At 50.0% G+C, this 27877-nt stretch overlaps 1 protein-coding gene across 1 annotated transcript in view; it reads left to right on the forward strand.

Moving 5' to 3' along the window:
* LOC144731244 (IQ motif and SEC7 domain-containing protein 1-like) overlaps positions 1-16969 on the forward strand; it is a 60443-nt gene extending 43474 nt beyond the window's left edge. The window contains exons 10-14 of the mRNA XM_078612264.1: positions 1-96; positions 1019-1118; positions 2059-2220; positions 4085-4306; positions 11190-16969. The exon at positions 1-96 is cut by the window's left edge and continues 30 nt beyond it. Of these exons, the coding sequence (XP_078468390.1) occupies positions 1-96; positions 1019-1118; positions 2059-2220; positions 4085-4306; positions 11190-11338 (729 nt within the window). The 3' untranslated portion in view covers positions 11339-16969. The remainder of the gene's footprint in view (positions 97-1018; positions 1119-2058; positions 2221-4084; positions 4307-11189) is intronic.
* The last annotated feature ends 10908 nt before the right edge of the window (positions 16970-27877 follow it).

Here is a 27877-nt window from a genome sequence, read left to right on the forward strand (position 1 = left end):
TGCTACTGCCGTCTCTTCGAGGTTCCCGACCCAACCAAGCCGCAGAAGCTGGGGCTCCACCAGAGGGAGATCTTCCTCTTCAACGACCTCCTCGTGGTGCGCACGCGCGTGTGTGCATCTGTCTGCATGCGTCTGTCTGCGTGTGTGTGTGTGTATGGAGCGGCGATGTAGCGGTTAGCGCGCTGCGCTACGAACCTGGCGACCTGGGTTCGATTCGCGCTCACGGCGAACACCCAATGACGATTATCTGAACCGGTCCTGGGCCTCCCCTAGGTCGACTAAGCCTCAAATGAGTACCTGATGTGGTGTGTGTAAAATATCGCCACCCACCCCCTCGTGTTCGCAGCTGCAGGTGGTTTGATGGGGGAGGGGGGGCGGAGGAAGGGGGCATCTCACACAGATCGTGCCACCATGTAAATTTGCATTTTCACTTCAGCCATCCTAGCTTAGCTCTCAGGAATAATATTTAAAATTCAATGGATGATCGATGCATGCCGTACCGAGGGCGAAAGAGCGCAGTCTGGTGTCGAGGCCTATGGAAGTAATTTCAGAAGCAACTCCTGCGAGGCTCTGCTGACCTGCGGGGAGGTATGTCGGCGCACGTATCATCGCCTCGGAACTCGACTCTGCGAGTAGCACAATTCATATATAGTTAGCCGACAGTTCCATCTGTACAGGGATCGAGTATCATCCCTCCCCTCCACCCCGCACGTGGGTTTTCTCCGGGTACTCGTGAATGGCGTTGGCCAAATCTACAAATATAGGATCACAGAGCTTGGGAAATTATTGGCGTCGGTTCTGGCTGCCCTCCCACTCGTGTGTGAATTCCCGCTCCTCCGAATAATTCCGTCTCACTCTGCGTCTTTGTCTGAGAGTGAGCGACAGCTCTGCACGTTCACCTATATTAAAAAAAATCGCGATTGTCGTGATCGTTTGAAGCCGAACCTGAGTGCAATCATACAAAGGCGGTCTCAGTGACGCCTCGGTTTAGTTTCTTCCCGTGGGATTTCTCCTGCAGGTGACCAAGATTTTCCAGCGCAAGAAGAACGCGGTGATGTACAGCTTCCGGCAGTCGTTCTCCCTCTACGGGATGCAGGTCCACCTCTTCGAGAACCAGTGTGAGTGTGCGAGTGAGCGTGAGGAGGCCCTCCGCGTGAATGATTGACGCCCTGGCATATTCCACCACTTCGTGTTACATCTCCATCTATATTTATTGATTTAAACAGACATCAGTCCCACGATCTTCTGGGGGTGCATAACTTTAACGGTACAGTAGAACCCCTCTTAACGACTACCCCTGTGACCGACTAATCGCTTAAAGACGGACCTCCATAGATCCCAATGTGTAGACTTACCGACCATTCCCCTGTTATGGATTAGCTATTGTGGGTACAATAAATATAAATTAATGCATTGATTAACCATGTTTATTTTAATATCGTGTGTTTATAATGTTGTTAGTATCTTTACGTATTTATATTCATTGTTTAAATATTATTAAGTACGTTTTTTGGGTGAAAAAGGGTAACTTTCCATGCTGTCGGAAGAATTAAGCTTTTAACATGTATTCCCTATACTCGTTTAACGAACAAATCACTTAACGACCTGTTTCACGGAACCAATAACTGTCGTTAAGATGGCTTCTACTGTGTTGATAGTTCAACCTCTGTGTGATCCCCTGGGCACGCACCACCACTGGCTGAGCTTGCGTCCTGGTTGCAAATACAGAATCGTTGTCACGTTTCTATTTCGTACGGCCGATGGAGATGGAGAGTGACAGCTTTGACATTGAGGTGGTTGAGCCAGGCAATTGCGTCATGAAGAGTGGCGCAATTGCATCGCTCTGATGATACCTCCTTCGTATTTGTGAATAGGCAGAGAATTTTTTTTTGTTTATTTTTTTTTTGCAACCAAGTTATCGCCACGGTCATTGTATGGGCGCGGTTTTTCACGGAACGACCGACCGCTTAGATTTTCTCAACCCTGTACTTTTACCGACCGACGCGTGCCGATATCTCAGACGTGTGCCCTCTCGCGGGGTCGTCTCTTGCCGCCCAGTCTACCCGCACGGCATCAAGATCATGTCGGCGGTGCCGGGTGCCGAGACCAAGGTGCTGGCGCTGTTCAACGCCCCGAACCCGCAGGACCGCAAGAAGTTCGTGGACGACCTGAAGGAGTCGATCGCCGAGGTTCAGGAGATGGAGAAGCACCGCATCGAGAGTACGTTGTCTGCAACGGGGGGACGCCCCCCCCCCCTTGCACCCCCCCCCCCCCCACCCCCGGGGCCTTAGAAAGAAAACTCCCTGGGGGGTAGTGCAGACGTCGCACCGGCAGCTGCATAGAATGGCTAAACACAAAAAAACTACAAATTAAACGACTAAACTATGTTATCTTATATTCCCAGGTAAGGCCCACTGGTACTATAATGCTCTTTTTTCAGAAGCGACCTGGCCACGCATGATAGCTCAACGAAGCGGCTTACCACGTGGAAATTTATAGCAGCCAAATACTCTCAATGTGGAGGGGAAAACAGGAGGAGCCGGAGAAAAATCCACGCCACCACGGGCAGAGAGACGCCGCAAACTCCAAATTTACAGGGACAAGGGTCGGGAACGAACCCACGATCGCCTGCATACCAAGTGAGGGAGTCAAAATCTCGCCACTGTGGCGTATCGAACGCACGTTGGTTCTAAATGTTGGAGGGAAAAAACCGGAGGACGTGGAGACAAATCCATCGCTTCCTTCTGCAAGATGCCCTAGTTGACACCAGACCAACAAAAGCTTTTGCAGAGTCTCATGAAGTGGCTCTCGGTCATCCCTTGTTCGAGCTCATCCCCTTACTCTAGGTCAACCCCTTTAGGTCAGATATTCATCACCGATGTCGGCAGTGGGAGGGAATCGAACCCAGTTTACCAGGTTCGTAGCCCAGCGTGCCAAACTATTCCCCCGTGGCTCCCCACACACACACGCGCACACACACACACACACGCGCACACACACACACACACGCGCACACACACAAACACACGCGCACACACACACACACACACGCTCACACACACACGCTCGCACACACACACACACACACGCTCGCACACACACACACACGCTCGCACACACACACACACGCTCGCACACACACACACACGCTCGCACACACACACACACGCTCGCACACAAACACACGCTCGCACACAAACGCACGCATGCGCGAGTCTGTAAATCCAATTTTCCCAATTAGAAAAGTGCAACTAATAGTGAATTAGGGGAACCATCCATTAGCAGGCTTGGCATGCGACAGTGGCTGATCAATGCACCAACCGGCCTGAGCAGTCCTCCGCAGCTCCGTCTTTAAGGTCCCATCACGATTCATAAATGATTACCGCGCGTGCGTGCCAATAGATTTACCAACGACGGGAAGATGCGTGCGTTGCCTGTACAGAGGCTCCCGCCTGGCCTTGCGCAGACCACCAGCACGGAAAAACTGCACGTGTGATCCACGTTCAGAAACCGCGGCCTGTCCCATCGTCCTCATCAGGAGTCACCTGGGCTGGGTAGTCCAGATGTCTTGTGACCCCCATTTCATTCTTTAAAACTCGTTATATTTCGAAAGTAAGGTTTATGTTTGAAACAGAAATTAATATTCAAAGGAAAACAAATGTTTGAGGTCAATTAATTGGGGGGCGGGGTCACAAGACATCTGGACCACCCTGTACAGTCCAGTCATCAATGTTCACTGACGACAAGCTTGCGCATGTCATCGGAACGGAATCGGAAAAGCGCTAAAGTAAAATAACTTTATCAGTACATCTTGGGTTACGGTAGACATACCGAGGCTCCCGCAAAGCCATGAGGCCAGCGATCGCAGGGGGTGCATCGTGTTGCGTGTGTGGGTTATATGCATGGATTGTCCGTACACACCACGCGCGTGCATTGTCGTAAATTGCGCGCGTACATCACACGCGTGAATCATCCTCGTGTCTTGCGCATATATATCACACGCGTGCGCTAACCTCGCGTCTTGTGTGCGCATGTGCCGTGCGGCCGCATTACCACCCTCCCACCGTCGCCGCCGCCGCCACAGCCGAGCTGGAGAAGCAGAAGGGCGTCGTGCGCGGGGGCGGCCAGGCCCAGGGCCGCTCGGGCAGCAAGAAGGAGAGCGGCGCTCGGTGCCGGGCCCGCGGCGCCAGCAACAACGGCGCGCTGGTGGGGCGGGCAAGCATGGACGACGGCTACGGCTACGCGGCCGGCGAGGGCCTCAAGCGCAGCACGCTCAGCAGCTCGCTGCGCGACCTCTCCGACGTGGGTACGTACCCTCGCCCGCCCGCACGTACCGCGGACTCGCGGACTCACGTAAGGCGACGTATCGCAGAGTAGCAGGGTCACCTGGAGAAGTACCGCGGACTAATAGGCTCACCTGGGGACGTACCGCAGCCTCTTACGGTCACCTGGAGAAGTATCGCAGACTCGCAGGGTCACCTGGGGGATGTAACGTGGACTCGCAGGGTCACGTGGGGACATACCACAGACTCGCAGGATCACCTGGAGAAGTAACGCGGACTAGTAGGCTCACCTGGGGGACGTTCCATGGACTCGCAGGGTCACCTGGGGACGTACCGTGGACTCGCAGGGTCACGTGGGGACGTACCGTGGACTCGCAGGGTCACGTGGGGACGTACCGTGGACTCGCAGGGTCACGTGGGGACGTACCGTGGACTCGCAGGGTCACCTGGGGACGTACCGTGGACTCGCAGGGTCACGTGGGGACGTACCGTGGACTCGCAGGGTCACCTGGGGGACGTACCGTTGACTCCCAGGGTCACGTGGGGACGTACCGTGGACTCGCAGGCTCACAGAGACCACGCAGGAAAGTTTCCAAACCAGCCTCGAGAAGTAGCCGCAATGTGGCTCGAATTGTAACGAGGTAAATGACCAAAGTGTTGCACACGGCGAAGTGATACAGCATCTTTCATGCACACCTGGATTATTGTAGCGAGACAAATCACCAAGTGTTACACGCGTCGAACTGATCCTGCATCAAGTAACAAAAAAAGCAACGCGTTCCTCAAATAATGCTGCGTGTGTGGCCTTATATGACAAAAAAACTAAATAATCAGCGACGTTTCAGGCAATGGCCCTTCTCCACAGCTCGTGTCCCCACTTGCCGACGTCACGTTGCCAAACAAATTCGATGCAGCAGCCCCCCTAATTGGTAATCGTGCGACGACGATGACGCCGTCGTACGATCGCAGCGGCCTGCCAAGGCATGCTCGGCGAGCCGCGTCGCGTGAAGCAGCGAGTGCACCCACGTGCGAGGTGAGGCATGCCCGCTTGCAGGGCAATGGGACGGGTGCCTGTTGGAAAAGGGAGTCAGCGCAGCTAGCAGGATTGCCACCGGATCTACGCAGCTGAGTATTCTGCCCTCGAAAACTCGGCGAGTCTCTCCTTCGTGAATAGCCGGTGTCTCCCGCTGAATTATTGCCGCGGTTGTCAGGGCCTTTGATTTCCATGTCGATTATTATTAAACGCTTATTGATCAGTGTCTGAAGCAATCGTGCTCAGTTCAATGTTTTTTTGAGCGGTCGATTAAATTGTTACTCTTTAAATGCGCTGCGTGTTCAGTGCAGCCTTGAGCCGGGTCCACCGCCTGGGCCATCAGTTGCACACGTGGTTGCTTGCAACTGAATCGCTCACGCCTCCGCAAACGGTTGCGAACAGGTTGCGCAACCGGTTTGCTCACGGCAGAGAGACCGACTCCGCTCTCGTGGCATCGGTCCGCTCGGCAGTTTGTGGCGATGTCCTCCTTCGTCGCGTGACAAAAACTTGCAAAGCTGCGATTGGTTGTTGCAATCCTGGTGTGAGTGGTGGAGCTAACCAGAAGTAACAAAAAAACACTTCCTCGATGCGCAACTGTCCGCTAAGACACGGATGATTGAGTTGCTTTGGGTTGGTCAGAAGAAAATAACAAATGTGGCCGCGAAACTTTTTCGGCTCGGCCCTTGACTCGGCTTCATTGCATTAAATCCCTCGACTGGGATTACACTCAGGGCAGAAACCATCGCCCATGTACTGACAGGCCAGTGGCTGTTTGCAGGGCCAGGTGCGAGTTACCCTGTGCCGCACAGGGACAGCTCCCACAGGGGGGGTGGGGGGGGTTCCCTTATTTTAGCGATGAGTTGTGACGATTCGATGGTGCTCCAAGAAACCCCCGGCGTATTAGGAGGAGTGGCTCTGTCAAACGCAAAATTTGCATGTACCTGGGCAATATATATATATATGTCTATCATCGTGTGGGAATTTATAGTAGCAGCAAAATACTCTTAAATTCACGTTGATTCTAAAATGGAGGGAAAAACCAGAGGGCCCGGAGAAAACTCCACGCTATCACGGGGAGAGACACACGCAAACTCCAAGTATACAGGTGTCAGGGTTGGGATCGAACCCATGACCTTCCGCATACCAGGCGAGGGAGATAACATCCCACCACCGCGCCGTCCCCCTCTGTATCTGACTAAGAGAGACGGCGAGTAACAGCGTAAAGTTATTTTCAGCAACATTAATTCGGAAAACATGTTGACATTGCGTAGAGTAAATCGACAAAACAACTCTTTGGGAATACTGTGGCTGTGGCCGTGGCGGCTTATCGTAGGCGTGGGTTCCATATCAGCAGTTGGAAAAGCAATTCCAAGTGGCCTTGTCAGCAATGAACGTCGTCGGCATGTCGATGGAATTGCGTGTGAAATTATTCATTTCTGCCGCATTTAATGCAATCCCCGTCGCTGTCAAAACCTCTTTGCAGCTCCTGGATATATAACGTGCTAATCTTACCGCAGGCGATATTTACATTAAACAAGAGCAGAGTCCCTTGACTACTAATTCTGCACACACGCCCGTACTTAAGAAAGGGCACTTAAATTAATGTACTGTAATGTCTTATCGCTGTGATTAGAGGTGCATCATTCCCCAAGTTAACATCTTATCACACAGTTACATTTACATTTTTTCATGCATTTTTGGGAGAAAAAAAACTTGCCTGTAAATTGAATACTCTCGGTATCACGAGGTGGACAGTAATGAGCAAGTGCCTTCAATAGGAATGGTCAGCGATTGGCTCGGGGTGTAATGACTGCTGCGGATCTGTGCACGCTGCAGTGTCTCTCTGCCCTTAGTGGCGTGGATTTTTTTCTGGGTCCTCCGGTTTTTTCCTCCACGTTAGAAACATGCGTTGAGAGTTGAGCTATCACTTGTGGCCGGGTCGCTTATGACAAAGCGCTATACAGGTGCTCAGTGGGCCTTACCTGGTAAAATAAACACATTCCTGTGGAGAGAGCTGGTAGGAACGTTGGGTTGCTCGGTCAATGGCCAGGGTCAACGGCGGCATGGTGTATTATGCAAATATGCCCGACTGTGAGGGCGGGCATGAGCCAGCGTGAGTAGGTTAAATGTTGAGTTTTATAAGGGCACCACGGAGTGACCAGACCCTCCCCACCCAGCCCCACCCCTCCCACCCCCCACCCAGCCCCACCCTCCCCACCCAGCCCCTCCCCTCCCCACCCTCCCCACCCAGCCCCTCCCCACCCTCCCCACCCAGCCCCTCCCCACCCTCCCCTCCCAGCCCCTTCCTGCACGACGGACGGACGGACACAATAATCCCCTGTGGGCTAGTGGAACCAGTGGGTTCCTACCAGTATAATAGTTTATAAGTACATTCGCACATTGCCGTAGCATTGGCTAAGGCCACGGGCCAAGTGCTTTCAGGTGCGCTTCTGTGGCCATCTGGAACGCTCTTCCTTCCAAAATTAGGAAGCTACTGGAGCTATGCACTTCTACATCTAGATTGAAAACGAATTTCTTGAGAACCGATTTTTGTGTTTAGTTTGTTATACTTCCCCCCCGCACCTCCGATTAGCACGGTTGGCTACGTACGGTGCGAAAGAAGTCCCAACATACACACGTACAAGTGAGACTCATCGCGCCCTCTTGAGTTCTCGCTCGGTTCTAGAAAAAATAAAGTCGGCCTCTGTGGAGCTTCCTCATCATTGCAAACGCAGAACCCCCCCCCCTACCCTTCGCTCTGCCGACAAGCGCCGTCAGCAACGCGCCAGCAACCGACAGACCACGCTGCTGCCCCGCTTTGAACGTGCGGTGCGTTTTACCCCCACGGTGCACGTGGGGCTATCGCGGGATGTGGCGAGGGCGACAGTTAACAAGCAGTGTTTCAATTTTCCGTGACATCTCCCGAAAAAACCCGACGCCCAACCAACTTGTCAGCCGATCGAGAAAAATTAAAAAAAAAGTGCGTGGCAGTCCACGTGAAGGCCGCCGGAGTTTCCACTGATGTCGTCAAATTGATCTCCGAGCAAGCGAGTGGATTGTCGGTTCCATCGGCGGTGTCGCCGCTGAGTGGGCGTCCGGCCTCCGAGCGGTGCAGACCCCCGCCTCGTGCTCGTTTAATTCCGCCCCGTAATATTCCCGATTTAGAAAACGCGAAGCGCGCGCGGGTCAGGGGTCGGTGATGACTCTTTTCAAATAAGCGTTCGATTGAGATTTCAGGAGAAAAATCCAGCGATCCATTCGGGAAAAGCCATTAAAGTTAATAAATAGACAGAAATCGCTGAGCAATCCAATTTAGTGAGCGGGTCCCAGAATTAATTTATATTTTAATTCGGTTCATGCCACCGCCGCTGTGGCCCTTAAACCCCATGCCAACCGGGCTTCTGACCCCCTCCAGACCTTCCCGTGTTCAACGTTTTTAATTTACGAGAGATGGGACGGTGGGGCGCGAAAAAACGTCACGCCGTATTGTTGGAGGGCCAAGAACTTCGAGGCTAGAAACTGTGAAATTCATCGCGGGTCTTCTTTGCAGCTGTCCCTGTGGGTTCGTCAGCTAAATCGCACGGTGTCCATTCATTCACAAAGATCCAAGAGAATTATTCACAATGAGAGGGTTTTTCAGTCGGTGCGACAGCCAAATTGACTGCTGTGTGCAAAGTGTGTGCATTACATGAAATTACTGAAAGTTTGCTCTTCCCATTAGCAGCCTGGTGAGACTGCCACATTTACATAATGCACCAGTGTTGAAAATGAATCAATTAGTAATAGCACAGATGTGTTAATTATTCAGCACATGACTCATGAATGAATTAATGGATAAGCATGTCTGTTCGTTTATGGTCTTACATCTTTGCCGTTTAAGTATTTTACATTTAAACATTATTCATTAAGAGCAGAGATGCACCGAGGAGCACCATTTAATATTTAGTCGACGCCGGATACATTATCTAAGTATTCTTCAATCTGGATTTGAAGTTCATCTGTATTTTTTTGCAATAACCTGCCGACTTTCTCTGTTTCTCTCCATCTCTCTGTCCCTCTCCTTGTTATTGTCTATTTCTCTCTGTCTCTTTGTCTTCCTATCCGTGTTTCTGTCTCAATCTCACGCTTTATATTCCTGCCCGTCTGTCTGTCTCCTCTGTAGTTTTCCACGTGTCTTCTCCCCCTGTCCCTCTGTCTCCCTCTCTCTCTGTCCCTCTCCTTGCTATCTCTCTTTCTGTCTTCCCTTCGGTGTCTGTATCAATCTCACCCTGTGTCCCTCGCTATATTCCCGTCTGCCTCCGTAGTTTGCCACGTGTCTACTCCCTCTCACTTCATCTCTCTGCCTCTGTGTCTCTTCCCGTAGCTCTGAGCCATGACTTCTTCAGGTGGCAATAGCCAATCGTGTTTTCGGGCGCTTTGTCCCGAACTCAAATGTAAAAATGCCTACCAGAGTCTTTCCTTATACCCACCAGGTACTCCATCAAAGGCTCAGTCGATCCAGGAAAGGCACAGCACCGTTTAGATATTCATCACTGATGTTGGCCGTGAGTGAGAATTGAACTCGGGTCACCGGGTCCGTGATGCAATGCGCTAACCACTGCACTACCGCTCCTCACGACACAAACACACACACACATGTGCACGTTGACACACACACTTGTCCGGGTACATACACACACGGACTCTTGAACGATTCCTCCTGTACGACCACGTCAGTTGTGTTCAGTGCTGTGGGTGCATCGCTTGAGTGCGTGTCGCCTACACGGAGCTGCAGAAGCTCTTTGCTTGTCACGCTGCCATCCACTGAACAAAACAGGAAGGGAATTGCCCACAAAATACCGGACGCTTCGTGCCCAGGCAGCAAGCCTGCCTTGTACTCCTCCGCACCGTCTTAGCCACAACTGCCTTTGGTTTGTTTTTTGCTCAGGGGTTGCATTTTTTCTCTATGATGTTTCGGCTCCTTTGATTTCTTGCACTGTTATCACGGGGGCCATTGCTCGAGATGCAAGATCGTGTTTATGAATAATTCAACGGGTATTCTATTTTTTTTTATCGCTCTTTCTCAAAAAGCGGCTCCGAGCATCGATCTTTTTTTTATCGTGTAAAACAGTTGCCTCCTCGCCGGCCGTCATTGGTCTCCGAAGTGGCGATGTTTACGCACCGCACCAGGTAGGTACTCATTTGAGGCCTAGTCGACCTAGGGGAGGCCCAGGACTGGTTCATATAAGCGTCACAGGTGTCGGCGGCCGTGTGCGGGATTCAGACTCTGGCCGCCGGGTTGTATGTATGTCTGTTGAACTTCTAGATTTGAAGTTTCGTGACTGCAAGGATCCATACTCTTTGATTCTTTCAGTAAAGTCACGTAGGTGAAAATAAAAATTAAAAATTAAAATAACTAAATTAGATCACGACGTTTCGGAGGCAACACAAGCTTCCGTCATCAGGTGGGACAACCACAGCAAAAACAAAAAAAAAATTACAGTACATTTTTTTTTTGCTGTGGTTGTCCCACCTGATGACGGAAGCTTGTGTTGAATTTCTTTGCCAATCGGAGGTGCGGAGGTTCAGAGCGCAGCGCGCTGACCACAACGCTGCCGCTGCTGCGCTACGAACGCGCCTACCGCGCACAGCATGAACCCTTCTGAAGGATGTTCCCTTCCTGAATAAGACGTCGCCGTGTCACCCAAAAGTGCCGAAGTTCCCAATCTCCCAGGATGCCGTTTCCTCTACGGCGTACGGTCTCGATTTGTGCGTGTTTTTTTTGGTATCGGTGTATTGCCGCCGCCTGGACGCTTGCGTCTCTGTGTCCCCCTCGCGTGCGTGCCTGCGTGTCAATGTGTGCGTGCGCGCTGTGTGCGTATGTACCGGGCCAGGCAAGCGTGGTCGCAGGGGGAGTGCCGGTTCCCTAGACAGCAACATCGAAGTAAGTAAGCGGCGGGATCGCTCGGCGACGTTTGGCCCTGCTTGGTGTGCCGCCTGCTGCTCGTGTTTGCCTCGCGCGTGCACGCAGTCTCGGCCGTAAAGGGACGGGCTCCAACTTCCAGGGCGTCGGGCGAGAACAAATCTCGCGCTTAAAACCCGGACGGTCGCGCGATATAAATGAGTGGCATTTAATAAACAAAAAAATAAAAATAAAAAACGCACACCAAATCAGTTAGTTTGCCCTTCATCCGCACCATCCGATTAGGATAGTTGGCTACGTACGGTGCGAACGAAGTTCAGCGTGCGTGCATGTATGTAACTCAGCGCCCTTCACAATGGAATTGTCACGGAGCGCTTCACGAGTAAACTTAACTAATGCGTCCGTAAAAAATTGAGTTACGCAAAAGGATAAAAGGTGTACGCAGTTCAAAATGTCGCACCTCCTTTCAACCTGCCATTAATTTTTTGTAATCTTAGTGTCACGATCTGAGGGGAGAGAATCACAGGCAAATAGACGCACAGTATTGCCTTCTACACCGTTTCAAGAAATACAATAAAAAATACAGAAAATATCTATCGGTCATCAATGATGGGTATGCACATAAGAACATTCAAACGTTATCAATTAAAAGGCTTAAAAAAAATACCTCAGCATGCAGTAGCGCATGCGTACAAGTTGAACATTTGATGTCTCGCGCCATATTTATAACAACAACAACAAAAATCCCCATCCGTGTAGCTGCGCTACTGAAAACAGTTTCCTCTTCCGTACAACAACAATGCTCACGTCTCTTTATTTTTTAAAGGTTCTCGACGAATTCGATTTTGATGAACAGGGCCAGAGTCATGATCAGGCCCCGCCGCCGAAATCCTTACAGCCGTGACTGTGTGGGCGCCTCGCGCGTGTGTGTGTGTCGTGTTTTATTTTACTTCTTGCCGTGGTGGTGGTGTTGTGGCGTTGCTGTGGTCGTGGTGGTTTGGTTATTCGCCATGGCTTGTGGACTGTGTGGCTTGTTGCTGCATGTCTGTGGCCCTCTGCATCGTAACACCGTGTGTCTTGGCTGCCTCCGCTCCCACCTGCCGCAAGTGCCCACCTCTGCCCGGTTGCGTCGATCGGAGTATCTCAGTTGTCGGGACGAAAAGATGAACCTCGTAGCCGTCGTGATGTTTCGCGCCGATGGTCTTTTTGTACGTTTTATCGATCCGGTTTCTCGGTTACGTGAAGCAAATGCTGCGACTTCATATTCTTGGTTCTTACGGTAAAGTCACGTAAAAGGGAAATAATCAAATAATGCAAATTTTACTATTTTCTTGCTGTGGTTTTCACACCTGATGATGATTGCTTGTGTTGCAATCGAAACGTCGTGATAATTTTATTGTTGTATTTTTATTAATTTATTATTTCCCTTCTACGTGACTTTACCGAAAGAACCAAGAATATGAATCCCTGCAGTCACGAAAGCTTTAAATAGAAACTGCAACTTCAGTTTGTGCGTAAAAAAAGCATTTGATGCTAGAGCACAATTGTCGTGATTGGGAGCAGATTTGCGCTTGGTGTGAGCAGTTGTGCAAAATAAGAAGTAACAAAACCTCAACACATTCAGCAACCTAATCGCCTGAATAGGGTATATATAGTAGGTAATGTTTTAGGCAATGGCCTTTCTTCTTAGCACATATAAGACGAAGACAGACCATTGCCACACATATACATTTATTTATTTCCTTTTACAGCGGTGTTGTTGATGAATGTGTTGAGTTTTTTGTTATTTCAGCTGAGCACGCTCCAACCAAAGCCCTTCCCAACTTGAGTACTGGAAGTGTCCCAGCCAAAAAGGTTCAGATAACTGGATAATCCTCCCCCTTCGTTAGATGTTGAGGTTTTTAATTCATGGCCTTGCGTTATACTGGAGGTCTGTGAAAATAATGGACATCTTTTAAATAGAGCTTTTGCAACTCATCGGATTCCTCCAGCATTAATAAATATTCTGATTCTGTTGGATGCCCTCCGCTGGCACTAAGGTGGCTCTGACCATTGCACAGGGCCCCCATGTTCCCGGGCCACTCGAGTGCCTATTCTTAGGTTTTTTCGGTAAAGTCACGTAGGTAAAAAAATTTAAATTTAAATTAATAAAAGTAAAATAAAAAATAAAATAAAAATCACGACGTTTCGGAGGCAACACAAGCCTCCGTCTTCAGGTGGAACCGTCACAGCACGATTGCTGCATCAAGTAAGAGAAATTCCAAGCAAACAGTCCTTGTATATATACTGGTTGAGAGTGGGAGGAGCCAAGGCAGGCACCTGGATATTATTATCGTGAGGTTCGGTGCAGCTGAAGCACGCTGCTTGGAATGAGCCTTTGTTGTGTAGACTGGTTGAAATGGGAGGTTCCAAGAGCGGAGAGTCCCGATTACCAGTCTACACAACAAAGGCTCATTCCTAGCAGGGTGCTTCAGCCGCACCGAACCTCACAATAATAATATCCAGGTGTCTGCCTTGGCTACTCCCACCCTCAACCAGTATATATACAAGGACTGTTTTCTTGGAATTTATCTTACTTGATGCAGCAATCGTGCTGTGACGGTTCCACCTGAAGACGGAAGCTTGTGTTGCCTCCGAAACGTCGTGATTTTTATTTTATTTTTATTTTACTTTAATTTAAAAAAAAAATTTTTACCTACGTGACTTTAACGAAAAAACCTAAGAATATGAATCCTTGCAGTCACGAAAGCTTCAAATCTACCACACGAGTGCCGTCCCGACCGCTGCTGGCTCACGTGGCAGCGGCACGACCTCCGCAGTCGTGGCCGAGTCGTCGCAAGGAGCCAGTCCCTCAACGCAACGTTGCTCTGCCGCCACGAGCTGAGAGTCCCGATTACGAATTCCTCCACTGCTCTTCCCCCAGTGGGAGTTTGTTTCAGCGCTGAAACCGGCCTCGGCAAAGTGCCCACGCTCGATCTGCCATGGCGAGAGGCGCAGATGTCGCTTCTTTTTTGCGAGTCACGTCAAGTGGGGAAAGCTTTCGGCGCTGCCACCTGCCCGTATGTTCCGTCCTGTTTTCAGGCGGAGTGGATAATTTATGCCGGGGACTCCATTGTGTTGTTAATTTGCGTAACCATGGGCAAGAGCTTGGGAGAAGTGTGTACCCCGTAATGTGCCGCTGGTCGACCTCGCAAGGTCTAAACGGGGCCATGCCGCCCCTGATAATTAATTTCAGAATGAGTCACTCATGCGCTCCCACAACATTTTAAGTTGTGGGAGGGCTTGCAATGCCTCTTTTGTTCAAACGTCCCTGGACACTCCTTTGATATAAGTGAGGGCTTGTCAGTTCTAAATTAACATGAACTTTTTTTCTTGAGCACGAAAAATTCGTTTATTTTTGCTCTTAGGGAGAATGTTTAAATAGCGCCGCCTTGTATTTCATGAAACATAAAGGCAAGAAAATGTTCACGGAGAATTTGAGAGTTGACGTTCAATTTCTAAGTTGACTTTTCAATTTCTACAGCGATCTATTGTGTCCGTGCACATACAAATAACAATATCTTTCAGTTCATGGGTCGATTCGCTTTTCAAAACCAGTCCGAGTTCTTATCTAAACATATTCACAAATACGAAAAGACAATCCACATATGATAATTATATACATGCACGTGTATATAATATAATGTGATCTATACACGAGATAAACACAATACATATGCTAGGAGTGCGTGGAATATTCATATTTCCTCTGCATTTGGACAAATACCAGCCATATTTTTTGCATTTCGAGTCAGCCAAATACTTAAAATATAAGAAGTCTATCTTTGTTATTGTTGATATCGCCATCCACTGAATGCGCATTATGTAGAATACCTTTTGAAAATTCCCATTCGTTTAAGAGCTCGTACCCTGCTGATGATGCCCAGTGAAGAGGAAACTTGCAGTGGGCGGCCTCGTTTGAACAAACACTTCTGGGGAAGATTCACTGGGAAGGTGCTGGCGGATTGCGCATTATTTCCCATCGTGCAATTCAACGACACTTTTCACAAACTTTCATTGCATCGCGTTCGTGGTGGGAGTGTTTCACAAAATTTATAGATTGTGGTCAACATTCGGCCCTCTTTGCAAAAAACTTTGACAAATCCTTTAAAACGACTTTGCACATGAAACGGACCGGATTGTCTAAACCATCACTCCGGCAAATCCAAGTCGGATGGGCAAACTGTGGTCAGGTGACCTCTACATTTCTGCAGTCCGAGTCCGAACTCCCGGCCTGCGGCGAAGCTTCACCCTGGCAACTGCATTTTGAATAAATTCATCCAAGGGAGGGACAGCAGGGGCTTGCGAGAAAAGCATTTTTATTTCAATTTAATGACCAGCCGAGGCTGCACATCCGACTCATATCGCCGGCTGATTTACGCGCCACTTGCGTACAAACTGTATTGATTCATTCCCTCCCTCCCATGCCGCCTTGTTGAGTATGTAAATATGAGCGTACCATCGCGGCTCGCTGTGCAAACCCATAAACCGGTGGGAATTTCGGGGACGTTTTCTGGCAGTCTTTCAAAATGTAATTTTTTTTTGTTTGGGATAAGAATGAGATCTGGGGGGGGGGGTGTTTTCTTATGCATGCGCCTTGTTTATCGATCGGTTGGCAATAACGTCACGTGCGACAAGCCGCCCTTTTTTGTGCCCCTGATTTGTGAGTGGCCCTAACACCTGGCCCTAGCATCTGGCCCTACCACCTGTCCCACTCGACCCTGAGCTCGTTTGCACACTCCAGCGGTTCGATTCCCCACTGCGGCATCTGGCAATTCCGTTTCACTATTAAACACCTGACATTGCACACCAGCTCGGGTCACTGCATTGACGTAACAGCCCAACTCCTAAAATGTTATGTTTAAATGTGAACAAAAAAATCCTGTTGTTTTTTCTTACTTATCATTCTGGTGTAATCTACAATGCATTCTAAATTTCCTGGCTATGACAACAGTGATGGAATTGAATACGCGTTGCTTATTTGCAAACAAAAATCCCAAAATCAAGCTCCTAATTTTACAATGCTACCATTTTTAGTAAAACGATCATTAGGTGACATTTTACGCTTTCAATAAAGGCGGGATTATTTGAGAACAGTAATGAGATGTATTTTTTTCCTCGATAACGAGACGCAATTTGACAAACGCAGACCGCATCTCGCAAGCCACGGTTTGCAATTCGCCGAGACATCCCTCTCGTCGTGAGCGGAGGAGAGGGGAGCGCAACTCCATTTTGCAGACATGCCAGCATGGTCTGCTGAAGATGGTTTATGGAGCATGAGTTGTGGCTCGTGCTGCTGATACGTGCTTGCTACTGTCCCTGTGATGTATTTTTAATTCGCTGGCGCTCCCAGCCTCTCTCTGCTTGCTCTCTCGATTTGCCTGTTCACGTTACTCATTCGCTCCTGCCTCGTTGCCTCGTCCGGTTTTGGTGGCGGTTTGCTCCATTGTCTTGGACCCCCGTTAACTGACCCCCCCCCATAACGGACCCCATAGTGAGCGCCTCATGCACCGCGTCTAACGGGCGTTACACACATGCTGTAAATTTCAAGGCCTCGTTTTGAGCCGGGTCTGTCGGAAAACAGTTTTCGCAACCCGACGGCTGCACCCAGTGCACCACATCCAGTATGCCTCTCGCTGTGGGCTCTGACTACTACGTCACGTGCCGCTTACTCCGGTCTACCAACGACCCGGAAAATATCGAGTGAGTTAAGTGCCAAATAGATTGCTAAAACATAAGGATTGCGTTGTCAGGGAATCTTCAATGTGCGTTGAACTTCTTTCGCACCGTACATAGCCAACCGTGCTAATTGGAGGTGATTCACACTCTTCGTGTACCCTGCCTGCAGCCTGCCTGTTGTCCCAGCACAAACTCACCGTGTTGCCGTGGTGCATTTTGGGTAAAAGCAAACATAAGCAGAGCTCCGTTCTGTGTCTCCACACGAACTAAAATGTGTGTTTGGTCCAGCGGCCTTCCATTGGCTTTCCAGACGAAATTATCAAGCAGCGTTTGCTTTAGGGAGCAAACTCTAGAACAGCGGTTTCGATTTTATTGGTCTCATCAGCAGACTCAGGCTTGTTTAGTGCATGCTGCTGGATTACCAGATGTCATTGGCAAGAGTGTTCCATTTTACAAATATGGGAACCTATTCGATTCGAAAATGCCATATTACACACCAACTCGCGATGCGTTGCTGTGGAAAATTATCGGTAGAAGCAAATATAAACTGCTCTTTATTGTTAATATAAACTGTTATTTTTTTATATATAAGACAATAGGCCGATGGACTTAAACATAATTACGTGATACGTGGAGACACACAGCGGAGTCTACTTGTGTTTGCTTTTCTTCCAACCGTCATCTGCATGACAAGCCTCGGCTTCAAACCCTAGACACCTTGTCAACCGCACCGCCCCCCCCGCCCCGCCACCAGTAACGAGCCAGTCAACGTGCAACATTGGGCCGACGTTGTCATGCGGTCGCAACCGTTGGACAAACGTTTGCCCGACGTTGCGAGGGATCGCCTTTGCGACCAACCCGCTCGTCGCCCTTCTCCTCGCCGGCACATCTGTTGTGTCCCCCCTCCCCCCTCGTCCCCCCACCCCTGACCCCTGAACCCCCCCCCCCCCACACCTGTGGTCAGTTGCATAAAAATAATATCTGACGCGATGTAATTTTTTTTTCCGCCCGAGTTTAAGATGTAAAAGAAGCGTGAAGAAAGGAGTAAATTTCGCTCAAGGAATTCGATGCAATTGGCTCATCGTTTTATGCCCAATCAGCATTCGCTGTCTGGTCGTGTGAGAATAACAATAACAATTTAGATTTTAAAAAATAATGTAACTTTCCCCCACCCAACCCCCTACTTATCCGCGTGTAAAGAAAAATCTAATTTCATTCATCATGAAGGTGTGGCCGCATGCTGTGCTAATTAAAAGCGGAAAGATTATTTCTCCTCTGGCTACCCTCTCGGCGAGTAACGCAGAACCCATTTAATGGGCATCGCTTTTTTATTTTAAAGCCGCAACTTTCGAAATCAAAACGCACGCGCGAGACCGCTGGGGCAAGCAGCTGGTGCGATCTTCAACGAAAATCAACTTTTCCGTTGTGGTTCTTATCATCGTTGCCACGGCCGTGCGTTAACCCGATCGCTCGTAGAATCCCGAGCAGAATTACACGATGAGATACCTGCCTCAAATGTCGGCAGCTGTGCCCTGCTTTCTCAAACAGACCCTCCTCCTACCAACGTGAGAAGTCAGTTCTGGTCGCTCAGAGATGGCCAAAGAATCGCCATTATTTATATGGGATCCACACCAAATGTCCAAACCCGTGCAAGACTCCTTGACTCATAACTAACGAGTCTTACTATCCCAACGTGTAAGGGGGCCTTATGCGCACGGGCGAAAGCCTTCGAATGCGCCCACAGAGTTGGCAGGCTCCGTAGCGATGGTGCTACGGCGAGTCGCGAGGATTTGGACCGCGATGCCGAGGGCTGCGTCGGTGCTGTGACGGCTGTGCTTTGGTGTGCGTCCGCGCGCGCGCGTCTGTGCGTGCAACAGCAGGGCTCCATGCTGGGCAGTCCGCACATGGCTCGACGGGCCTACTCGGGCAGTGAAGGTGGCGGGCGGACTTCAATACGAGCTCAGCGGCCTTCCAGCCTGCAAATACAACCACTGCCGCAGCAGCAGATGCAGCCGCAGCCACATCCGCAGCAGCAGCCGCCGCAGCAGCAGCAGCAGCAGCCGCAACAGCAGCTGCAAGAGGTTCAGCAGCAGCAGCAGCAGCCACCGCCACTGCCGGTTGCCGTGCAGGTGGCACAAACATCGTCGAGCGGAACTACGACTCCCGTGCCAGGCTCCGCGTCGATCCTCGGCTCGCTGTTCAGCGGCAAGCGCGCCAAGACGCCCGTGCCGCAGGCCAATGTGCCGTCGTCATCGTCCTCTGCCAGGCACCACCATCACCACCACGGAGGAGGAGGACACCACCACCATCACCACCACCAGCAGGCGCAGCAGCAGACGGTCCCAGCCTCGGTCTCGGCAGCGGTGACCACCGTGACGGTGGAGGTGACGCAGCAGCAACAGCAGCTGCAGCAGCAGCAGCAGCAAATTCTGCAGCAGCAGCTGCAGCTGCACAAGTGCGACGTGGCGGTTGGTGCGGCCCAGGTGACCGCGGGTCCCGGGGTGCTGGTGCCCACGGGCTCGGCTCCACCACCTCCGCCGCCACCGCCGCCTCCACCGCCGCTGCCGTTACCCCTGGCCCTGCCCGCTCCTCCTCCCACTCTTCCCTCGCAGCACCTGGTGCAGTACCACGGACCGCCGCCTTCCCAAGCGCAGCTATCGACGTTGCCGCAGCCCGCGGTGCAGCAGCAGCAGCAACAGCATCTGTGTCACCACCACCAGCACGCGCACGCGCACCACCACCGCCACCACCACCACCACCCGCCTCCGCCGCCTCCTCCGCAGCAGCAGCAGCAGCACCACCACCACCACCACCCGCACCACCACGCTCACCACCACGCCCACCACCAGCAGCTGCAGCTGCAGCACGCGCTGCACCACCACCACGGACGGCACCACGCGATGCACGTGCACGCCGCCCACGCCGCTCACCCGGCGCTGCCGCAGCCTCAGCCGCAGCCACCGCCGCTGCCCGTCGCGCCCAAGCCAAAGGCCTCCTCTTCCAGCATCAGCACCACCGTGTAGGGGCCCCACGCGTGGGCCCACGCCGCACGGCGCGGTCCGCCCGGCGCACCGGCGATGACTGGACGGAGCCCGTAGGGCCCTGTCCGCCACATCCCCCTCCACCCATCTCTCTCTTTAACCCTTTCCATCGCCTCAATGGCCTTCAAGCGATCGATGAGTGGTGGTAGTGGTGGTGCTGATGGTGGTTGGCGGAGGAAATTAGAGGTTTCGGGCGAGATGGTGATTAATGGGTTTATGTTGACAGCGGGTTTTTTTTTTGCGTGTGCGCGTGATGCCTGTTAAATGCTCTTCACCCGTTATGATTTTTTTGGGACCCGTTATATCATAGCGTACGCCACGGAACAATGAACTTTTCAAGCTCAGCACAGATGCCTGCAACAGCTTTTTCCGTTGTCAAACCTCGCAGGACTAAACAACAACAACAACAAAAAGACATCTGAAAAAAAAACTATTTTAGTTTTAATGAATGGTAAAAAAAAAAAACTGAACTAACGTACAATAATGAGAGATGCGTGGGTACACATCACAGGTACTTCTTCCCTGAATGTGTTCGTATGTTTCTGTTGCACTGTAATGCTTTTCGTTGCTCACAGTAAATCTGCGTTCACTTTTTTTTCTGTTGCACTATATTTGTTTCCGAAAGGGCCTGAAATTGATCTTGCAAAACCCTCCATCTCCGGGTAAGAAATTGTCAAACGATGTAAAACGTAGAGGACAAATTCACTCATCTGTGCGTAGCATACAAACGCTCAACAATATAACATGAACATATTCCGGTTTTAAATGAGCAAACGAGCGTGCAGACGGACGTGACGGAGACATTTAAGTCACGCGATATTTATTAAAAGCAAGTTGCTTTTTTGGTTTGTTGTAAAAATGGTACTACCGTTCGACGCGCGAGGTTTTTTTCTTTTGTTTGGCCGTGAAGCGACGTCGGCAAAGAGCTAACTACAACGTCCTCTGAAAGCGAGGTTCAGCTTAGCGCCAGGGGATCCGGGAAACCTGCGGCTACAGAAGCCGCGTGCGGCCCTCAAAGCGACCGCTTCGCGAGACGTTATTTATTAAGGGCCCGTCGTCTCGCGATTAACGCTGCTGCATTGGCGCCTCTTGGGATGTCGAGGTCTGTTTCTTGTCGTTGTTTTACCGAATTCGAACAAAAACGTCTCTTCTCGTTACATTGGGTTGCCGACCCCCTGAGCGAGCGTGACCGTTGAACACCGCGTGCTGTGTACACGTCCGATGTGCACGCCAAGTGTAGGCGCACAACGGGCGACGGTCCGACGCCGCGTGTGATTTCACCTCGTTCACGCTTACGTACGTTGAACTTCTTTCGCACCGCGCGTAGCTAACCGTGCTAATCGGAGGTGCGGGGCGGGGCAGACGTGGGCGGGGATTCGTTTCACGGGATGCCTCGTCGTGACTGTCTTGATGCAAGGCCACGACGTCACGGCTAGAGTTAAGTTTGCCTTCATTTCCACCTCCGAGACGTTGGGACTGCCACGCGTCAAGCAGAGTGCGTGGGAGAATGCACCCCCCCCCCACCAACACGAGCACCCCCCTCCTACGCCCCCCCCACCCCCTGACTAACTGCGTAAAGGATTTAAAAGAATGCCTTTGGGAAAAAAATTAAATGGAGAAATGCTGTGAAAAATATCTTTCATGTCCGTTCTCGGACACGCGGTGCTGTGCACCGCTCTGTGAGATTTCCCAATGGATTCGTTTCATGGCACGATACTGGTGGTACAATTGGAATTCACTTGGGGGAAAATGACCGATAAAGCAGCCTGCGATAGAAGGCGACCGACCTTAAATGTAAACTTCTAAACCTAAGTTTAAAGGTTCTTTAACAAATGAACAAATGTATTTAATTAATTTGAATCAATACATCCACAAGCGTTGGTCTGCTCGCCGAACATTTCTCGTTTCTGTAAGTGGTGCAAACTCCACATTTCCTTGACGAGGACCAGTTTATCCATAGGACAACGACCCTTGGCTTCCACACCAAGTGGTGCTCATTTGATGTCAATCCACCGCTGAATGAAGGACACCCCCAACTCCGTGTTGATCATGGAGTTAAATTTCGATTTAAAGCTTTCGTGACTGCAGGGATTCATCTTCTTGGTTCTTTCGGTAAAGTCATGTAGAATGGAAATAATAAAATAATAAAAATAAAACATAATAAAAATAATTCTCACCACGCTGGTCAGTGCGGCTTGGTGAAGGAAAAGGCCCCAGTGCAGGTTCTGAACATCGTTCGCTATTGTTGGCAGCCGTGGAAGGGGATTCGAACTCGGGTCGCCGGGTTCACGGTTGCAATGCGCTAACCACTGCGCCCCACCTCGCCATCCGCGAGTGACAATGGTGATCTCTTCAATGCCCCTTTTGCCATAATACCACATTTAGATGCCCTCATATTGCGTTGCAATAGCTCAGGCTTTACTTTGTCAAAGACCTAAACAAGTGATTGTTTTTTTGGTGGGGATTTTCTCGATAGTGATTTTAACCAAACGATTTTCTTTTTGCGAAATAAAATAACATGCAGTCCATCTGATAACTTGAGTACTTACGGCGCCATAGCATTGCCACGCGCGCGCGCACGCCAGCCACTGTTATGTTAAGGGATGGTTTGACTGAATTGGGATCGCAGACTGCAGTGTGAGACATGGGTTGCAGCGTCGAGCGTGATGAGGATAGGGCATCAACCGCACGCTCAGCTGAGACACCCACGTGGTTCATGAAGACGCCCGTCATTTGAAAGTCACGATGAGCCCCGTGCTCTTGAATGTAAACATAATCATCCACCAAGGGTGGAGCGGTCGCTCCGCTCCCCCCCCCCCTTTTTTGTTGCTGATTAGTGGCCGTGGGGTCTGCCCCCTCTGGAGAGATTTCTCCCACGAGCAGTCTCGTTAATTTCCCTGGGGCGCCATCGATTGGTCCAAGTTGCCGGCAAAGTTCTGTTTAATCTTTGAGCAGCGAGGCATCTCTTCCCCCCCCCCCCGCGCGCAATCGCTCCGCACCCGCAAAAACCGCCGACTCCCCACCCCACCCCGCCCCGCCCGCACCATCCCATCGTTTAGTGCGGCTGCGGCGGAGATCGATAGGAAATTAAGCTGTCGCTACACATTTCCCTGCTTTAGAATGCAGCCCAAAGCAAGCCCGAGGGTAAAGCGCCAGGCCTCGTTCCCACCCCCCGACGAGACTAATGGACATCTGTAAAAAAAATAAAAGAGCTTCATAGCTTATCGGATTTCTCCTGGACAAGTAAATATTCTGAGACGTGGCCACGTTGGGCGTCGCTTCGCTGCGGCAGCACGTGTCGCCGTGCGGGGGCTCGCAACCCGAGCAAAGTGTGAGGAATGGCTCGAATTCAGACATCCGTGATGAAGAGCTTCATAGATCATCGGATTTTTTTTCTCCAGGATAAACAAAGATTCTGTATCGTCACGATTTAAGGAAGCCACGGGCAGAGCGACATTGTGGACTCGGAGAGGAAGGATGCTGAAAAGTTGCCCCATTTTTTATCTTTAAATTAAAAATAATTTGATCGTCAATTGTTTACACTTTTTTTATAAAGACTTAGCTCGCAGTGTAGCATATGTGTGGATATATCCGTTATACATGAGCGTCCACCGCAAAGGCAGATAACTACATCAGGCAACCTTAACTCACTGGTGGATTGAACATCACCTCTGAAGGTCCCACGTTGCGTTTATTCGATTTCACATTTGCCATCTCAAATACGGTGACTTAAGGACAACGGTTATTTTGCAGATAACAGCGCCCCTAGTATAGTACCGGCGTCGATTGTTATCTTATTTGGAATTGAAATAAATAACTAAACGACCGGTCAGTGAAGAGTTTTCGGGGTGAAGTGATTGAGAAAATCAGTAGTCACCCTGCCTGTTGGTCTTCTTGTTTCGTTCCAAATTTGAGTAGCCATCGCACAGTCAATCGCGGGAGCCCTCTAGAGCCGAGCCAAATGCTGTATCATCGGCGAAGAGTTTTGGTGGAAAGAAACGCATGCTGAATTCTGTTCTGCCAGGCTAGCCGTGGGGGGCTGGGATCCATCACCGGACAGATTTGACCTTGACCTTGACCAAGCTGCATGATGAAGGGGGGGGCAGGTTTCCTTTGCTCGCCGGCTCTGGGGTTAAACGCGCCCCAAAACCCTGGCCAATTAAAGTGACTGCGGACTAATTGGAGTGCCCACTTTGAACAACAACGCAATGACAAAAGGCACGCCTTTAAAAAATAATAACTGCACGGGAATTGACGGTGACGTTAATTAAACGTTTGAACGCATTTCGAGAAAGACCACTCACTTGCCTCCAGCAATCAGCCACGCGCCATGCTATTAATCGTTTCCAGAGGCCGCTTGACACGGTGAGTATATAAAGTTTGGACGTGACTCGCGGGTTGTCTATATACAGCCCATGTATAATAAGGCATATGCACACATATAGTACAATTTATGGATATATAACATGCTTCATTTGCTATATATTACTGTACAGTGCTTTTCCATAAGCCGGCCCTATTATTTGTGATCATCTGTCAAAGAGGCTTACGAATGGACACGTTGGTTGGCACTTTTCAGGGGGTTACAAAACGACCGATCAAGACGAGCCGACGACGCGTACAATCATTGGGTTTGTTTTCCCATAATCCAAGTTTTTGTTGGGGTTAGATCGCGTAAATTAAAATGTGTCGTTAAAACCGCCACCACCCGACAAAGCCAATTAGTAAGGTTTGTAGCATAAACAAACGTGCCAATCCGTTACTAGTACAGCACACCACAAAACAAATTATCATTATGGACTATTTTTGTCGCGAAAGCCCACGTTTGTGATCAACTGCTTTTCGTTTGTTGCACCGACGCGAACAAATCGCCGCCAACTGCATCACAACGAAAATCGACCTGGCGATGCTTTGCGGCGTCAAAGCTGATTGCCGGCGGGCGGAGGAGAGGCTTAGGAGAGGTTTAGTTGAATAGGACGGATGAGAGGCGGATGAGTGCACGGCATCGCCGCTCTCTCTCTGTGTGTTCACCTGTAAGGGCGGTGAAACGCAGCCTAGCGGTAGCTCGTTCGTGATGGCGAAATGGCAACTACCTCGCCTGGTATACAAGGAGGGTCGTGGGTTTGATGCCGACCCCTGACGCCTGCTGCTGTATATTTCGAGTATGCATGACTCTCTCTCTCTCTCCTCCCCGTGGTCGCGTAGGATTTTTCTCCGGGTCCTACGGGGTTTCCTTCCACGTTTGGAAACGTGCAATTTAGAGTGTCTGGCTGCTATAAATGTCCACGCGATAAGCCACTTCGTTGAGCTATAATTTGTGGCCCCAGTCGCTTCTGGAAAAGAGCTGTATAGCTCAGTGAACCTTACCTGGTCAAATAAATTAAAGTATCTACATCATGGGACCTCCTTTTGTTGCCAGAAAAAAAGGGGAAAACCTGTTCTCATAAATTCAAGCAGTCGGAATAGTTTAGTTCAATAGTTTAATACTGCGGGTTTATGAGACTTCTAAACTCGACGACTTCCTAACTGCCCACTTCACGGCGCCCATTAACAATCCCGTGGCGTCATTCGTAAGAGTTGGGCCATTGTGTGCCGACGACGTGGTCTAAAATTCGAGAATTGCACCGAAAATTACTCAAAAATTATCGCCAACGGGGAAAACTTTATCACTCGGTGAGGTTTTCTTGGGTCGACAAGCATAGTCATAACAATAATAACAAATATGATAATCATACAGGATCTCCTTGTGACCCGTCTGCTGAAATTGGCCAGGGTACTTTTATTTCGTTGTCCAAGTGCCTCCGTGAATTGTAAGCGGGGGTCGGGGGGGGGGAAAGTCTGCGGATTTGTGCGCGATGGGCATGCGGCATATATACATGCTTGCCCCATGGGTGCAGTATATATATGCGGTTTAGGCATGTTGGTTCTTATTGACCTCGTCCAAAGTCATTCTGGTGCCTCATCGCCGACTCTGCGTTACGATGGACCCCGTACACGCTGTCACGTCTCTCTGCTGCCAGAATTACATTGGGAAGGCTGCCCGTGGAGGGAGAGAGAGGCTCTATGTCCAAGTCGTTGCCCTCTCCAAATACAATCACGGGACAATGAGCACGGCTTAGTTTCTCACTTTATATTTTTCTGAAAAAGCTGCCGCCAAGGCTGGCTTTGAGTGGCGATTATCAGCGCAAGCGAGAGAGGCACGGGCTATTGCTGATATTATTGTGCACCGTATATTCCCGTAATCCCGAGAACAACACAAGTGTCACGAGGACACAACACAGCGAGATGGATGTGGAGTGCCAGCATTATTACACCCACCCCCACCCACCCCCGTGGAACAGCATTTCCGGGACTGTTCCAGATTGATGAAAGAAGGGACGTGACCGCGTGAATTGGCGACGGACAAAGCCTTGAGTGACGTTTGTATACTGGAGGGACGTCGTCGTTGCTGCTGAGTAGGGCAGGCGGACGATCAGCCTCGTTTACATCTTTAACCCTCGCCTTTAAGAGGATGTTGTCACTCGCGGGCAGCTCACAAGCTGGACGTATTTTACGACTACCTTTTACAAAAGAGCTTCATAGCCCATCGGATTCCCACAGTATGAATACATACTTTGAATCTGATTGAACAAACGCAATTCCTAACCGCTGAACAGAATTAGTAGTGATACAGTACTATGATCCGCGGTTGTCCGTCATGCATTCTGCGCCAGCTCTCACGCTCCACGAATATGGAGAACTATTGTACCGCATTTGTTGTTATTTATAATTTGGCTCCCAATAATTTTAGAGGAGGGGTTGAACTTTTAGCAGGGGTGGGGGTACCCCCCCCCTCCCTCTATGCTACGGAGCTGAAGGTGGGTCTCACCAGTGCATTGTGGTCGTATGTTTATGGATGTCTGTGTCCAACATCAGTGCTATTTAACTATTTTTTCGCTAGACATCGAACAAAGGCGGCCACTGCATCGCGCCCTTTCAGGTGCGCTTCTGCGGCCGTCTGGAACGCTCTCCCTTCCGTTATTCGGAAGCCACCTGGGGCCATGCAATTTTAAATCATCCAGATTGAAAACTCACCTCTTTAGAACTGATTTTTTTTGTGTGTTTAGTTTGTTCGTCCTTCTCCCGCACCTCCGATGAGCATGGTTGGCTACGTACGGTGTGAAATAAGTTCACCATACCGTACACAGGTACATACGACTCGGGTTTTTTTTTATCCATTACAGGAGATTCGAGATTGTTCTATCAATTGTCGCCCCCTGCTGACCAGCGCGAGCATTCAACGTGCGCGCGTCACGTGGCACGGAGTCCGTGTTACAGGACCATGAATCTGGTGATGATGTGCACCGCTGTCAAATTATTATCAGTGGTGCACAAGAAAGGTAACACGTTCGTCAATGTAAAATATAAATATAATGAGAGAAGTTTTGGGGCAATGGCCCTCCTTCATAGCACACACAAAAAAAACAATTTGATGCTTGTTTGGTTGAAAAAAAAAGTGACTTTTCGAAGATGATATGTATCTTGTTCGGTGACTTTATTTCGGGCAAGGCTCTTTGGGCGTCATGGTAGTGAGGTGTTAAATACCTCGCCTGGTATACATGAGGTCGTGGGTCCATTCCCAACCCTGACGCTTGTATATTTGGAGTTTGAATGTTCTCCCCGTGGTCTCGTGGATTTTGCTCCGGTCGTCCGGTTTTCCTTCCACATTTAGAATCAACATGCGTTTAGAAGTGTGTGGCTGCGATAAATGTCCACGTGATAAGCTACTTCCTTGAGCTATCATTTGTGACCAGGTTACTATTTTAAAAAGAGAGCTTTACCTGGGAAAAATAAAAAATATCTTAAATCAAAATAGTTTAATAGTTAAGAAGTTATTTGTCAGTGGTGACTCATTCGCCAA

This window comes from Lampetra planeri, chromosome 38 (assembly GCF_965212315.1).
Source record: "Lampetra planeri chromosome 38, kcLamPlan1.2.h2, whole genome shotgun sequence".
Lineage (NCBI taxonomy): Eukaryota > Metazoa > Chordata > Hyperoartia > Petromyzontiformes > Petromyzontidae > Lampetra > Lampetra planeri.